The sequence below is a fragment of the Lotus japonicus genome, chromosome 5 (assembly GCF_012489685.1).
Source record: "Lotus japonicus ecotype B-129 chromosome 5, LjGifu_v1.2".
Classification (NCBI taxonomy): Eukaryota; Viridiplantae; Streptophyta; class Magnoliopsida; order Fabales; family Fabaceae; genus Lotus; species Lotus japonicus.
This window is the reverse complement of record NC_080045.1, coordinates 56427238-56443975: the sequence shown is the minus strand read 5'-3', so window position 1 is coordinate 56443975 and position 16738 is coordinate 56427238. Positions and strand designations below refer to the sequence as shown.

General features: G+C 37.6%; 1 protein-coding gene across 1 annotated transcript; it reads left to right on the top strand.

Annotated features, from left to right (window-relative positions):
• The first annotated feature begins 1567 nt into the window (after nucleotides 1-1567).
• Nucleotides 1568-16239, top strand: LOC130716889 (exocyst complex component EXO70A1-like). The gene is made up of 12 exons (XM_057566922.1): nucleotides 1568-1871; nucleotides 2113-2208; nucleotides 3500-3705; nucleotides 4255-4509; nucleotides 6338-6476; nucleotides 6559-6771; nucleotides 12884-13089; nucleotides 14569-14766; nucleotides 15204-15303; nucleotides 15388-15509; nucleotides 15595-15741; nucleotides 15838-16239. The coding sequence occupies exons 1-12, from the start codon at nucleotides 1710-1712 to the stop codon at nucleotides 15953-15955; spliced, it is 1962 nt and encodes a 653-aa protein (XP_057422905.1). The 5' UTR covers nucleotides 1568-1709; the 3' UTR covers nucleotides 15956-16239.
• The last annotated feature ends 499 nt before the right edge of the window (nucleotides 16240-16738 follow it).

The following is a 16738-nucleotide window of genomic DNA, read 5'->3' as shown; positions in this document are numbered from 1 at the left end:
TCAACACATTGTCTGTAAACTTGTAAATGCGAGATATAAATATTTTCTATATTTTGTAAAAAATTATATATTAAGGAATGATTATATATTTAATATAAAAAATTGAAAAAAGTGTTTTAAATACTAATAAAAATTTGCATGTGATAGTATTTTCACAGATATTCATTTTCTTCTTTCCAGGATATTCATTTTCTTCGTCATATTCATCGTGAAGTTAATAGCCTGCATATTGCCTTGTCAGTTTGAATGCTACCTTGCAATGCGATTTGACTAGTCTTGAAGCTCCCATGAACACCGTTGTCCTTGTACTTTGTTATTTAGAGAAGTTCCTATGAAAAATTCCTTAAATACTAATAAAAATATGCATGTGCTAGTATTTTCATTGATACCCATTTTCCTATTTCGCGGTACTGAGATATTCGCCTTTGTCGTATTCCTTATAAAGCTAACGACCCGCAAATTACCTTCCCGGTTTGAATGCTAGCATGCAATGTGATTCGAGCAGCATTGACTCTAGAGACTCCCATGAACACAATTGTTCCTTTATTATCTAGAGATGTTTCATCCTAATAATTTTTTTGTTTAATTTCCCCATTAAAAAATACTAATAAAAATATACAAGATAATTCAATAATTATTTCATAGACCACCAAACTTTTGCTAAAAGAGACACACTCTGTCAAATGTATGACATGAACCTCTCTGTCTGAGGACGAAGGATTCGGTGAGTCTGTTGGATTAGTGACACACGGTGTAACACTGACGAATTAACATGAAAGTCCAAAACTACCCTGTCATAATATCAAAAATTCCATACCCATCCTTCTTCCTCTCACACTCTGATCTGCCTCTGCTCTTCTCTGATCCTCAACCTAATTTCCCTGCATTCTCAGAAAGATAATCAATTTCGCACTTCTACCATTTTCCCACTTCACAAGTGTACAAAAATTTCATCTCTTCCCCTTGATTATCAATGTTTACTTGCACTGGTTCAATCGACTTCATTTAATTTGTAGCTTGTGGGTATGCGTTTTGAGCTTGTTTTGGTGCTTGCTCTGAACAATTGATCATGAATGATCTGCATCATTGCACCTTGTCTGGTACCACCAACAAGCTCCTCTGATCAACAACAGATTCATTATTGTCACCGCCGTGCCGGAATAATCGACCTCTTAGCAGCAACGATGGCCGGAAATCATGAGTCCAACCATGATTGTTGTGCCGCTTCCTCGTCGCCCAATACTCTACTGTCTCACCAAATCGCGCAGCCCCTCCTCTGATTCTTCACTCAGCCACCAACCTGCAACCTACTCCGGCGTCGAAGACAGCAAACATGGTGTGGTGGACATGGCTGGAGAGTGGAGAGAAAGAGAAGAACGAAAAGAACAAGAGAAAGAAGGGGGTACTCATGTAAATGCACATTTAAAAGTGATTGTATCCATGCCGTTTATTTTTTTAATATTATATCGGACGGTTGAAATTTAACTGGACCACGGTGATTCAGTTTTTAACTGTCACACCGAAGCCAACACCCTGTCTGAGTCTACCAAATCCAATGTTCTCCCCAAACTGGCACTGTGGGACCATTCTAACACCACACACAGCTTCTACCAATTGAAAATCAAACACTACCAACAACAATAGCTTCTGGTTTCGTCAATCTTCTCTCTGTGTTCTTCTTCTGGTTCTGTCTCAGCCAACGAAACAAGATGGGAATTGCAGTGGGAGCTGTTGATTTGCTCAGTGAAAAAGCAGCCATCATGAGAGAGTCCTTGCAGAAGAGCCAAACCATCACAGACAACGTTGTCACCATCCTCGGTTCCTTTGACCACCGTCTCTCTGCTCTTGAAACCGCCATGCGTCCAACCCAGGTAATGATGATGAATTTCGGTAGCGGATTTGCCTTAGTTGGTTTCAAAATGGGATTTTGGGATATGGGTTTTTTCTTTTTTCATGGATTGACTTGGCTTTGACTTGGTCCCAATGAAATTTTGGGTTTTGCCATCTGGGTTGTTCTACCTATGTTGGGGATCTGGAGGGAGTTTGTGGATTTATGGCTGTTGTGTTGTTCTGTGATTGTTGAATGATGGATCTTTTCATTTGGGTTTGCAGATTAGAACTCATTCCATTAGGAAAGCTCATGAGAATATTGACAAGACTTTGAAGGCTGCTGAGGTTATATTGGCTCACTTTGATCAATATCGCCAGGTTGGTTATGTGGTAACCGTGGTTTTACTAGATTGTATGCTGATTTTATGCTATTTGATTCAAACGCCGTGATCTATTTCGCGCGAGATAGCTCGTTGCTTACCTTAGATTAAATGAGCCTGTATTGATAAATGGAAAGTAGAAAATCGATTTCGCTGTCCGTTATCAATCACAAAATGTAGGATGTAGAGTATTGTTGATTCAAGTAATTTTTTTGGAAAAATTATGCATGACTCGGTTTTCCTTGTTTCTTATCGTCAGGTTGGTTTTGTAGTAACCGTGGTTTTACTAGCTTGTATGCTGATTTTATGCTATTTGATTCAACTGCCGTGATCTATTTCGCGCGAGATAGCTCTCTGTTTATCTTAGATTAAATGAGCCCGTATTGATTAATGGAAAGTAGAAAATCGATTTTGCTGTCCGTTGTCAATCACAAAATGTAGGATGTAGAGTATTGTTAATTCAAGTAAAGTTTTTTAGGAAAAATTATGCCTGGCTCGGTTTTCCTTGTTTCTTATGTGTTCTTGTAGTTGCAATGCTGGTTAGTTCCATTTTAGCTTTTTTTTCCCATTATCTTTTCTAGCCGAAGGATGCTTGTCTATTATCTATGTTGTTTTGGCCAGTTGCAATGTGAAGGCCTGACTCATGTGTCATTTGATCGGCTATACTATTTTAGCACTAATATATAATTTATTTTTGTCTTGAATAAAATTAAGTCTCCTTTCTTTCTCAGATTCAGGGTTTGGGTTTTATATATTAGAAATTTTACGTATCAATATTTTGTAATGAAACCTCATGAATTCTAGAGATTGTTTTTTGGATTGCAGTCTTTTAAGTCTCAACCTTTGTACACCTGTAGCTGTAATTAGATGCCACAGGCTTTATCATTTGATAATCAAATCAATTTTGACTACCAACCTACTTAAATTTTCAATATTGGTCATTAATCTCTTATGGTTTCAACTTTAACTATTAAACCACTTAAAACTTTCAACATACGGTAATTGGTAGACAAATCCACGTGGATAATTATAAAAGTTGAAACTGCAAGGGGTTGTTGGTCACATATTTAAACTTTAATTTGCCTAATTGTCAAAATCAAAATCGTTTGGAAGAGGTTGAGTATTTCATGTCCACATACTTAAAAAAAATTGAGTAGCTGGACGACACCTTCGTTACTTCTCTTCTTCTTTTTGTAAGATATGTTGTATGGATACATGCTATACTTATCATTTCTTCCCTCATGTTCTTTTCACCCCCATTACATTGTTCTCATTAATCCGTCATACAGGCAGAGACCACAATACTTAAAGGGCCACATGAAGACCTGGAAAACTATCTTGAAGCAATTGCTACGTTGAGAAGCAACATCAAATTTTTTGGCAGTAAGAAGAGTTTTAAGAGCAGTGATGCTGTTGCCAGCCATGCTAATAGTTTGCTAGCTAAAGCTGTTGCTAAACTAGAGGATGAGTTTAAGCAGTTATTATTATCTTACAGGTTTGTATTTCTGTGCTTAATGTTGTTCACCTTTTGGCATGCTGGATGAAATATGCTTGCATGAACTCAATAATCATCGATGTTTCTGCTTCCGACTGTCACGAAAATGGCATTTCATCGGACAAATTAATCTTTAATGCTAAACACAAAAAGCAACCTGTGTAATAGTTGGTTCCTCCAACTGCTCGCTGCAAACCTCTAACATCATTGGATATGTTTCTCATCATTTTTAGTTTTTTATATATATATGATGTTACAAAAAATTATTAAGTCCAATGCACTTTGAAGTTTTTTGCATGATGTTAGATGGTTATTAGATTGTTAGTTGCATGATGGTTTCCTTGATATTATTTATCATGGAAATATCTTCAAATTATTTAGGGAGATGATTCTCCCAATAAACGGATAGTGGTTTTCTTGAGGTATACATATATCTGACCTTTTCCCTTTTTAGCATGAATATTTAGTGGACATGTGATTTTTTTCCCTCCTTTGTGAAAATCCTATACATGTTACCATGAAATTTTCTTTTATTTTCTGTGATTACAGCAAACCCGTGGAACCTGAGCGCCTCTTTGATTGCCTCCCAAACTCAATGCGGCCTTCGTCAGGGTCACCTGGCCATGAGGGTGATCCTAGTGCCAAGAATCCTTCTAATCACCATTCTCATTCTGAAAATAATGCTGATGCTGTTGTATACACGCCTCCTGCTCTTATACCACCAAGAATTTTGCCATTGCTACATGATTTAGCTCAGCAAATGATTGAAGCTGGTCATCGACAACAGTTACTCAAAATATACAAGTAATGCTCTTTGTTTAGTTGTTTGTTACATTGTAGGAGGAAAACTAGAAATTGCTTTGCTGCAGAAATCTATATTTGATATTTAAAATTTCACCATGTTGAAGGATGTTAAGGGTGTAGGAGACTAATAACAAAAATCTTGTGAATTAAGAAAGTGTCAGCCCTAAAATCAAGGATAACTAATTGGAGATTTATTCCAACTTCCAAGTAATTTATTGACGTATAAAGTTGTTAATGGGCCTAAGAGCTGAAGTTTTTGGTAGAAGTGGTCCTTATCATGCTAAATTGAGTAGTGATTTATTTGAGCTATAAATTGAATACTATTTCCCCTAGAATGAATATCATTTTGGGCCAGACACAATGTGTTTCATGGTTGACCATTTCATAGTGTCTATGGGAAAATATGTAAATATGTCTAGGTGCATTTTATAGGAATCATGCAATCTTAGTAATTAAAATTGTTAAGGTCCCACATTGACTAGAGATATGGTCAAATATTCTTTATAAAGGTTAGAATAATCATCACTCTTGACTTGAGTTAAGCTTTTGGGGTATAGTTAGGCCTAACCCAAATTCTTACATGGTATTAGAGCTTTTATGTCCAAGTGATCTAGAGTTCAATCCTTGTTGCCCCCAATGATTCTAATGGAAAAAAAGAAATTCAGCACATGGTAGGTGCGATTGTGTATTCTTCACGGCTTCACGCTTCAATCCCAATAGACTCTTGCATAAGGGGGCATGCTAGAAATATAATTATAAGAACCTTTCATGTGTCCTTAACCCTACAACTTAAGCTTTTCACTTGTTGGGGAGACAAGGGGAGCCCAAAGAAACAATAGGCTAATGAACTAGACCACCAAGAAAATCAGACACCACATCACCCAAAACCTTAAGATGTTGGGTATGTGGGTCATCTCTTATATTGTCTTCAACTAGTCCATTCTTAACCAATGTAGGAGTCCATATTCACACCTTTTCTTATCATGGTATCAGAGCCTATCATGACTGTCTGTTTGTTAGGCCACCCATTAATGGGTCATTGGCAAATGTCCAACCCTTCAAACTTCACGCTCCATATATCTAGCCCTAGGCGTGAAGGTGTATCAAGATCCCACATAGATTAGAGATATGGACAAAGTAGTTTTTAAAAAAGGTCGTGCAACTCTCACTCCTAACCTAGCTTTTGTGGTAGTTAGGCCTAGCCCAAAGTCTAAGAAAAATAATTGCATTTTATGGTTTAACTATTCCCAGTCTGTATAATGCAGCTCTTATATTTAGTTTAGGCACACAGATTCCTACACATGTCTCTCGTTTCTCTCTTCTTGCAACATGGTAACAAAACCTCTGACCAAGTGGTCTAGAGTTTATTGCTGCTCTGAATCTATTATAAAAATGTTGAATTTCAGATCAAGATGGACGAGTCTATGTATTATTTATGCTTCATGACATCACAGGGTGGGTTAGAGATATTAGATAAAATCATTCATGTATCTTCACCTAATTGCATTAGCTTTTGGGGTAGTTGGTTCATGAAAGAGCTCTTGACCACTTGATCTTAGAAGTTGTTATATCATGTTGAGAGTAGGAAAACCTTGCATGTGCTGAACTGTGTTTTTCAACTGCACCCAATGATCTGCACATATAATACTTCGGTAATTATTTCATGGATCTTGATTTTCCAAGTTTCAATAATTAGATGATTTGGGTTGACTATTTTAGATACAATGAACCTAGACACCTAACATCAAGGTAGATAAAACACACTTCCAACAATGACTAATATTACTACTGCAATTTAATTCTGATAATCATCATTAATATTGTGTAGAGATGCCCGTTCTAATGTATTGGAAGAAAGCCTCCAAAAACTTGGAGTTGAGAAACTCAACAAAGATGATGTTCAAAAGCTACAATGGGAGATTTTGGAAGCCAAAATTGGAAACTGGATTCACTTCATGCGAATAGCAGTAAGAAGATTATAGAATTCATGCTGTGTTTTCTCATACTTTTTTTTTTATTTGGTTTAAATGTATGATTTTACATGAACAGGTGAAATTGCTATTTGCTGGTGAGAGGAAAGTTTGTGATCAGATATTTGAAGGCTTCGATGCACTCAGTGAACAGTGTTTTGCAGAGGTTACTACAAACAGTGTCTCTATGCTACTTAGCTTCGGAGAAGCAATAGCCAAAAGCAAGAGATCCCCAGAAAAGTTATTTGTACTTTTGGACATGTATGAAATAATGCAAGAGCTCCACTCCGAGGTATGGCTTTTGACAAGTATTATCATAAACCTTGCTGCTATCACAAATCTTATGGGGTCAATGTAATTTTCTATTTTATATGTAATAGTCAATGCGGACATAACCGTATCTATCATGATATTGTCACTGGGCCATATCATATCACTGATTTTTTACTAGGATTAGAAACATATCTATAGTTTCCTTTTTAGCTGTCTGTGGGAGTAGTAAGCGGCCTCATTTATATTGTTTTCGTTAAAAAATATCTATTGTTGGATAGACAGACATTTGTGCCTCTTTGTGTGAATATGAATATTGAATTTCCATGTCACTCTAGTCATGGTATTTATCATGATTACTGCATTCCTATACTTAAGCTTTTCACTCTGCCTTAAGTTTGACATTTTTATAGTTCTTCTATTACTTTTGACTACTGTGGAAAGGAACTTCAACTATGGGTTTTCACTTATGAATTCATTTTATCCTGAAATATTAAGTAAAAAATTTATATTATAGAATTTCCATTTTCAAATCTTTAAGGAGATATGGATGATTTGGAGAGAGAACACTTCTGAACATTCATGAGTTAGAAAAAAAAACTATTAGTAAATATAAGAGCCTCTGACTGGTACTTCAGCCCACATGTAGAGGCTATTTCATGACCCATTAAAAAATTATAATTCTCTCATTAGAGTGGGTCGGTTGTTAGTTTCATCCACAGCAGTTTTTACTTTTAACCTGTTGTAAATAAGGAATTAATATAAGAATTATTATTAGAATATTATATTCAGTATTAGGAGATTTATTCCCTTATTAGGAGATTGTGTACATAATTAGTTATTTCCTTATTTAGGATTAGTCTTCTTCTATATAATGTAATTACCCTTTGTATTCTCTGATTAAGAAATAATAATACAGTTTCTCCTACTTTCAAGTTGGTATCAGAGCTCCCGATCTTGGGAGTTCTGCTTCTGCGAAAAAAAAAAACCCTAGCCGTCTTATTACGGCCCTTTTATCTGGTAACGTTTTCTGTTTTGCCATTGTTGGCTTATACTGTTTGGAGGCCTGTGCTCTTCATCACCGGCCTGCCAACCTCTGTTCCTGACTGCGATTGCGATTGCACAGAGAGGGTTCCCCGTGCCTTCTGGTCCTGTTTCCGAGGGTCGTTTCCTCACTTTGTTGGTGTTTTTTCTTAAGAAGCCTTTGGTTCTTCCATTCAAGGAGAGTGCAATCTTCTCTGTTTCTGTTATTTTCCTCTTATTTCCCTTCTACAGTAACATCTCTCAGTATGTCTGGAGACGAGATTCCCATACCTAAGGAGAAACTCACTTCTGGAGTGAAAGGGGTCTCTCTTCCACCTTTGACCCACAAAGATCTCCCGGTATTACAAGGTTCCTTTCGCTTGGATGGGCGCAACTACCTCCAATGGTCCGAGCTCGTCCGTCACACTCTCATAAGTCGCAAGAAAATCAGTTATATTGAAGAAACAGCCCCAGCTGAAACTGATCCACAATATGACACATGGCGTGAAGAGAATTCTCTTATTATGACCTGGTTTTGGTACTCTATGATTCCGGAAATTAGCCGGAATTATATGTTTTTCCCTACTGCCAAAGAGATTTGGAATAATCTGGCACAAGCATACTCTAAGAAACAAGATCTCTCAGCTTGTTATGAATTGGAAAATAAAGTTTTCAATTCTAAGCAAGGAACTCTCTCTGTGACAGATTACTATGGGACCTTGAATGGTCTCTGGATTGAATTAGATCAGTATCAAAATCTGAAGATGAAGTGTGATTCTGACTCCACAACATTGAATAAGTTTATTGAAAAAGCGCGAATCTTTAAGTTTCTCTCTGGGCTTAACTCTGAATTTGATCCGATTCGGGTCCAAATTTTGGGTAAAGAGCAACTCCCCTCTCTCTCAGAGGTGTTCTCTATAGTTCGTGGTGAAGAAACTCGGAGGACAGTGATGGTGGAAGACAAATCAGTTGATGGTTCAGCCTTAGCCTCTGGAAAGGGTCCCATAAAAGGATCCACCTCTTTCGGACGCCCTAACCGTGATGATCGCCCCAACCGTGATGATCGCTTTAACGGTGACGATCGCTTCAACCGTGATGATCGTTGCACTTACTGTAAGAGGTCTGGTCACACCAAAGAGTACTGTTTCAAACTTTATGGAAGGGAAAACGTCCTTGCACGTATGAGCAAGTCCAAAGGTGCTCCGCAGAGGCGTGCAAATCACACAGCTTCTGACATGGAGAATGATGGTGAAGTCCCACCTGTACCACCAGCAGAAGATGTTCCTAGCCTTAGCAAAGCAGAATTGGAGCGTCTGAGAGCTTTTATGGACTCATTGAGTAAGCCCTCTGGTTCTTGTTCTCTCACAATGACTGGTAAGAGTTCTACCTTCTTATCTCTTAATGCTTTGAGTACTGAAAATGACTGGATTATTGACTCTGGTGCTACAGATCATATGACACCTCACCCCTCACATTTATCTTCTTATTCCACTTACCCTGGAAAACATTATATCACTGTTGCTAATGGATCCCAAAACCAGATTACGGGATGTGGTAACATTCACCTTAGTCCATCTCTTCCCTTAAAGCGTGTGCTTCATGTCCCAAAGCTTTCTAACAATCTTTTGTCCATCCATAAACTCACTCGAGACTTGAACTGTGCAGTAACTTTTTTCCACTCTCATGGTGTTTTTCAGGATCTTGTCACGGGACAGATAATTGGGATTGCTAAGGAACAGGACGGGTTATACTGTCTGCAGCACGAGGAAAGCAAGTGTCATCAGACGAGTTCAGAGTCCTGGAATACTTCTCAAATATGGTTGCGACACAAGCGTCTTGGGCATCCCCCTTTTAGTATTCTTAGGACCATGTTTCCCCATTTATTTTCAAAAGTGTCAGTCGAATCTTTTCATTGTGATGTTTGTCAGTTTTCTAAGCATCATCGTTCAACTTTTCTTCCTAGTAATAATAAATGTGCTCAACCTTTGGATCTTGTTCACTCTGATGTGTGGGGACCTTCGTCCATTTCTAATGTTTCTGGTGCAAAATGGTTTGTTACTTTTATTGATGATTGTACTCGGATTACATGGGTTTTTCTTATGAAAGATAAGTCTGAGGTGTTTCAATTATTTGTTAACTTTTTCCACATGATTAGAACACAGTTTGGGAAACCTATTAAGAGGTTAAGGTCAGACAATGGGAAAGAGTATGTTAACAAGAATTTTTCTGAATTTCTTACAAAAAATGGTGTTGTTCATGAGTTGACTTGTGTTGACACCCCACAACAAAATGGGGTTGCTGAAAGGAAAAATCGTCATCTTCTTGAAATCACTCGAGCGTTACTCTTTCAAATGAATGTTCCTAAGTTTTATTGGGGGGAAGCTGTCTTAACGGCTGCTTATTTAATTAATAGGTTACCTTCTAGGGTTTTATCTAATGTTAGTCCTGTGCAGGTTATGACTAGCTTCTTTCCGTCAGTGCCCATTAAGTCAGGGCTTCAAAGTCGTGTATTTGGCTGTTCCGCCTTTGTTCATGTTCATGGTCATCATCGGGGTAAGTTAGATCCTCGGGCTATTAAGTGCATCTTTATAGGATATGCCTCAGATAAAAAGGGATACAAGTGTTATCATCCTCCTAGTCGTCGTGTCTATATATCCATGGATGTTACTTTTCAAGAATCAGAGTCTTTTTATCCCAATCCTCAGCTTCAGGGGGGGAATACTCAGGAAGCTGAGTCTCCAGAATTGTCTGTTATTCCTCTTCTACAGGAGCCCTTGATGCCTTCCTCCATTCCTATCACTGAGGACAGTGATGATGATGACAATGGTCCTGAACAAGTACCAAATCAGAATGATGACAATGGTCCTGAGTTAGTACCAGATCAGAATGATGACAATGGTCCTGAACTAGTACCGGATCAAAATAATGTTGACAGGTTCAGGATAAAGTACCAGCGGAAAGTAAAACCCGTCCTGATCCAACAACAAGACCAACCATCTGATCCTGAGGTAAGTGTTCCGAACCCTGAGCCTAGTAATTCCTATGAGCATAACCTTGATGACTTACCTATTGCCTTACGAAAAGGAAAACGTTCTTGTGCCAAGTACCCTATATCCCAATTTGTGTCTACTCAAAATCTTTCTGTGCAGCATCAGAGTTTTATTTCAGCTATTGACTCTATTAGAGTCCCTACATCAGTACAAGAAGCTTTAAAAGATAAGAACTGGATTCAAGCCATGAATGAAGAGATGCATGCACTGGACAAAAATGGCACTTGGGAGATTGTTGAGAAGCCAAATGACAAGAGGACAGTAGGTTGCAAGTGGATATATACCGTGAAGTACCGATCTGATGGCACACTTGACAGGTATAAGGCGAGGCTAGTTGCAAAGGGATACACCCAGACCTATGGAATTGATTATGATGAGACATTTGCTCTGGTAGCAAAAATGAACACCGTAAGGATCATTCTTTCCTTAGCAGCTCACTTTGATTGGGAGTTGCAACAGTTTGATGTTAAAAATGCTTTCTTGCATGGAGATTTGGAGGAAGAGGTGTATATGGAGATTCCACCAGGGTATGACCCTACTTCAGGAAGAAATAGGGTGTGCAAACTGAAGAAGGCTTTATATGGGCTCAAACAGTCACCCCGAGCTTGGTTTGGGAGATTCACTAATGCTATGGTGTCTCTGGGTTATAAACAAAGCCAAGGTGATCATACCCTCTTTATCAAACATACTCGAAATGGTAAACTCACTCTTTTGTTAGTCTATGTAGACGATATGATCATTGCAGGTAATGATGAACTTGAGAAGCAGAATCTGAGGAAAGAGTTGGCAGCCCAATTTGAAATGAAGGACCTTGGAAAGCTGAAATATTTCCTAGGTATGGAGGTGGCATACTCGAAGCAAGGGATTTTCATATCTCAAAGAAAGTATGTCCTTGATCTTCTCAAAGAGACTGGAAAATTGGGTTGTAAGCCCATGGGAGTGCCGATAGAGCAAAACCACAAGATTGGAAGTAGTGAGGAGGACCTTAGGGTTGATAAGGCTCAATATCAGAGACTTGTGGGGAAGCTCATTTATCTATCTCACACTAGACCTGACATAGCTTATCCTGTTAGTGTTGTCAGTCAATTTATGCATGACCCACAGGAGAGATACTTACAGGCTGTGGATAGAATCTTGCAGTATCTGAAGGCCAGTCCAGGGAGGGGTCTGTTGTTCAAGAAGAGTGAGCAATTGTCTATGGAGGTTTATACTGATGCAGATTATGCAGGGTCAATTGTTGACAGGAGATCCACTACTGGATATTGTATGTTCTTGGGTGGAAATTTAGTTACATGGAGGAGCAAGAAGCAGAATGTAGTTGCCAGATCAAGTGCAGAGGCAGAGTTCAGAGCCATGGCTCAAGGAGTTTGTGAATTGTTGTGGATGAAGATCATACTAGATGATTTAAAAATAAAGTATGAAGCTCCCATGAGACTCTTCTGTGATAATAAGTCTGCCATTAGTATTGCGCACAATCCAGTCCAACACGACAGAACAAAGCACATAGAGATAGACCGACACTTCATCAAAGAGAAATTGGATAGTGGTCTTATATCTACACAGTACGTCCCCTCAGGACTTCAGTTGGCTGATGTGCTCACCAAAGGACTTCCCTTGGAGCGGTTTAGAGAGCTTACTTGCAAGCTGGGAATGATAGATATCCATTCACCAGCTTGAGGGGGGGTGTTGTAAATAAGGAATTAATATAAGAATTATTATTAGAATATTATATTCAGTATTAGGAGATTTATTCTCTTATTAGGAGATTGTGTACATAATTAGTTATTTCCTTATTTAGGATTAGTCTTCTTCTATATAATGTAATTACCCTTTGTATTCTCTGATTAAGAAATAATAATACAGTTTCTCCTACTTTCAAGTTACTGATAGAATCTTTCATCAGCCATGCCATTAGTGATGTTATTAGGAAAGGATGTGGAATGTTTGACATTTGTGATGCATAGTAGGTTTGGGTGGTTGTTTTGTATGTAAAACAAAGACAAGACCTATTGCAATGGCGTTATAATCTTGTTATCAACTTTTTCACCTGGCAATTTGCAGATTGAAACCCTTTTTAAAGGTATAGCTTGCACTGAAATAAAAGATGCTGCAATGAGTTTGACAAAACGACTTGCACAAACTGCCCAAGAAACCTTTGGAGATTTTGAGGAAGCAGTTGAGAAAGATGCTACAAAGACTGCAGTTACAGATGGAACTGTCCATCCTTTGACAAGCTATGTTATTAACTACGTGAAGTTTTTATTTGAGTAAGTTAATCTGATCCCAGTTTTGCAGCCATATCATCAGATTAATTCTAGCATCTTTTGCTGAGTTCATTAATGACCGATGTTAGTCATGATTCATTATCTTTTGTTACATAATTATATATTTATTAATTTTATTTTACATTTCTGCATTATTCTGCTCATGGACTTCTAGTTTTTTAGTGGTGTTTCTTTACTAGACATGCAGAGAGATTAGCATGCCTTGTTTCGTGGCGTCAATATCTTGGTTTCTAGGTGTTTCTTTAGGGTGTGTTGAATTTTTGGGAGAAGGGAGGGGAAGGCTTTGAGGGGGAAGAGGAGGGGAGGGCAAGAGAGGGGGAAGGAGGGTAAGCCCTTCCCTTGTTTGGTAGTCCAAAACCCTCCAATTTGGAGGAACTAAAAAATATAACTAAGAGAGGGTTTTTAGAAATACCCTAAAGTCTCCGCCCCATTAAAATCTGTCAAGTAAGGGGAAGGGTTCTCATAAGCCTCCCTCTTCCCTTCCCTCCCCTCCAAAACTCAACTCACAAACACACCCTTAGTCAATTTTTTTTGAAAGTATGCTTGTCGTCTGACTTTGAACTCTCCTGTTCTTCCTTAATTAATTTTCTCTCAAAAAAATTTAGTTTCAGTTTAAACTTATATTTTTCCTTTATCTTCCCAAATATCTTCAATTGATTATATTGTATTATTACCGGGCTCCTGTAGCTTGCGCTAGAATACTATACTAGACATAATAATTTGTCGTTATGCTGAGAGATTGACATGCCTTGTTTCATATCAATCTCTTATTTTCTAGGTGTTTCCTTCGTAATTTTCTTTGTGATAACTCTACTCTTCTATTCTTCCTCAACGAAATTTCTCTCTAAAAATATATTCTTTTACAGTTCAATATATTTCATTTATTTTCCCAAATATCTTCAACTGTTTGTACCATATTATTTGGCTTGCGCCTTTTTCTAGTAGTACTTGTCTACTTGACATAATTATTTAGCAGTGTAAATACTAATCTTCTGCTCCTATTTATACTATTTACTAACAGTTGGGTCAAGTACTTCAAGTACAAACCCAAGCTCTTTGATACAATAAGACTTCTAAATTGGCAAAATTATGCGTGGTATTGTGCTGCGGTTTTTCCGAGATTTTGCTATTTTTTGTCTTCAACTTTGTCAGTTCGTTACTTAACCATCCTCTTGATGATTGTGTTAAACTAATTGAAGAATTCCTACTATTTTGGACTAAGTATTATTTTTCATATTATAAAATATACGTGTCTATGTGGGAATTGTAGAATCGCACATTTCCGTTTTTTTTTTTATATTTAAGAGAAATAACTTTTTATAATTAAGTTTGTTTCTTTAGTTAAGAATAATGATTTAGCTTGTATTCTCTCATATGTGTCTGTGTGGATAATTTTTTTGATGATCTTCATCATATATCTTCACACATTTGACCTGATCAGAATCCTTTAAATCTTTGCAGCTACCGGTCCACCTTGAAGCAACTCTTCCAAGAAATTGAAGGCGGAGATGATTCTTCCCAGCTAGCATCGGTAACAATGAGAATAATGCAAGCTTTGCAAATCAATCTAGATGGTAAATCAAAGCAGTATAGAGACCAGGCATTGACACATCTTTTTCTCATGAACAATATTCATTATATTGTCAGATCAGTTCGGAGGTATGCCTTATAAATATATTGGTTATTGCTTTCTTTGAATCCAATAGAAACTGGATCTGAAAAGATGCTAAAGTGGATATGATTGTAATTCCCAAATCTGCACCAATGAGGTCACAGAACTTGTTAGGCAGAAGAATGATATAGATACTGGTATTCGAGAGACCAGTGCCCCTCTCAAGTTCTGTTAAAAAATGCAATGCCCTTTTACTCATCTCTTTCCTCGCTTTTATTGCTGTTACAATCCTTACTAACTGTAGCTTTCAGTTAGATAGCTATTACACAGTTTTACTACTTCAGAGTTCAGAGGCTGTGATCCTCTGCTCTCCTCTTATTCTTCCTTACACACATTCTCCTAATAGGAGTTCTTAGTTTTTCAGAATCATGGTGTTATTGTGGTGGCACAAAGTTATTAATCTCCTGATCCTCTTCTATTTTAGGTCTGAAGCGAAGGATTTGCTAGGGGATGATTGGGTACAACGGCACAGAAGGGTTGTGCAACAGCATGCTAATCAATACAAAAGAAATGCTTGGGCGAAGGTGCTGTTCTAGTTACCTTCACTGATTTGTAATTATTTCAGGACTACTGTGTCATTGCTGAATTTCAATTCTTTCCCTTTGCAGATTCTTCAGTGCCTATCTATTCAGGGCCTTACCTCATCAGGTGGTGGGAGTGGTGCTGGTGGTGGTGATGGTGGTGGAACTGGAAATAGTAGCGGTGCTTCTAGAGCAATTGTTAAAGACAAGTAAGCCTTCCAGTCGTGTATAAACTTCCTGTTAGGGAAAGTAGTTTTTGTACTTTTGACACATCAATGTTTATCGTGTTTTCAGGCTAAAGCAATTCAATGTCATGTTTGAGGAACTCCATCAGAAACAATCTCAGTGGACAGTTCCCGACTCCGAGTTACGAGAGTCTCTTAGGCTTGCAGTTGCTGAAGTCTTGTTGCCCGCATATAGGTCATTTGTGAAACGTTTTGGGTAAGTTGCTCATCTCATTTCACTCAAAAAACACTATTATGCCATTGCTATCTATTATTTGCAATGATGTAAAATTGGGAACCTGCTATGTTACAGGGCGCTAGTGGAGACAGGAAAGAATCCTCAGAAGTACATCAAATACACAGCTGATGATCTAGATCGAATGTTGGGAGAATTTTTTGAAGGAAAAAACATGAGCGAAACGAAGCGGTAAACAAATATTTACAAGGTAGTTGGGTATTGGGTATTGCACCATCTTTGATAAGAGTGTGAATGTTTTTGCATTCTTAGATTTCATGTATAGTTCCTTTGATTTCCATTTTCTTGAGTGAGGTGTTAGTCTCCAAACCATGTGTATCTAGTGTTTACTTAAGAGCATCCACATTTTTCTGAAGCGTAACTATTTATACAAGTGAATATAATTATATGAAATTTTACTCATCTTGAGGGCTATTATATATGTTAAGGGATTGGTGTAATACCCTCTCGTCAAATTTAGACCGGGGTTTGTAATTCCTTTCCTGTTATTTCCATTTTGAAATTTTGCTAAGTTGTGTTTTTATAGATTTGATTTGTGCGCATTGTTATTTAAATAAAACATTTTTTGGTTTTTGAAAGCATTAGGATAGAAATGGAGGGAAAGGGGGACCTAATACGAAATACAACTTTCACTTTCAATTGGTGGCAAGAGTAATGCGATTGGTAGCTATCTTAAGGTTTGTTTGGAAGAATTTATCGGAGTTTATCTTATAGTATAAATGCTTATGCAAGTGTTGGAATAACTTAACTAAGTAGCTTATGAACTGATCTAAATAGCTTGTTGAGTGACAAAAGATTCAAGGCTTGAAGATGAATTACTAGGGGTCTAGTGATGAATTTCAACATCTTGTTACCCTCTTCCAAAAACAAGGTAGTGATTTTTTTTTGTAAAACCAGGTTGCTGAGGATGAAAAACAACATATTTTTGGGGACTCAAATGGAGTTTTTACTAAATTGT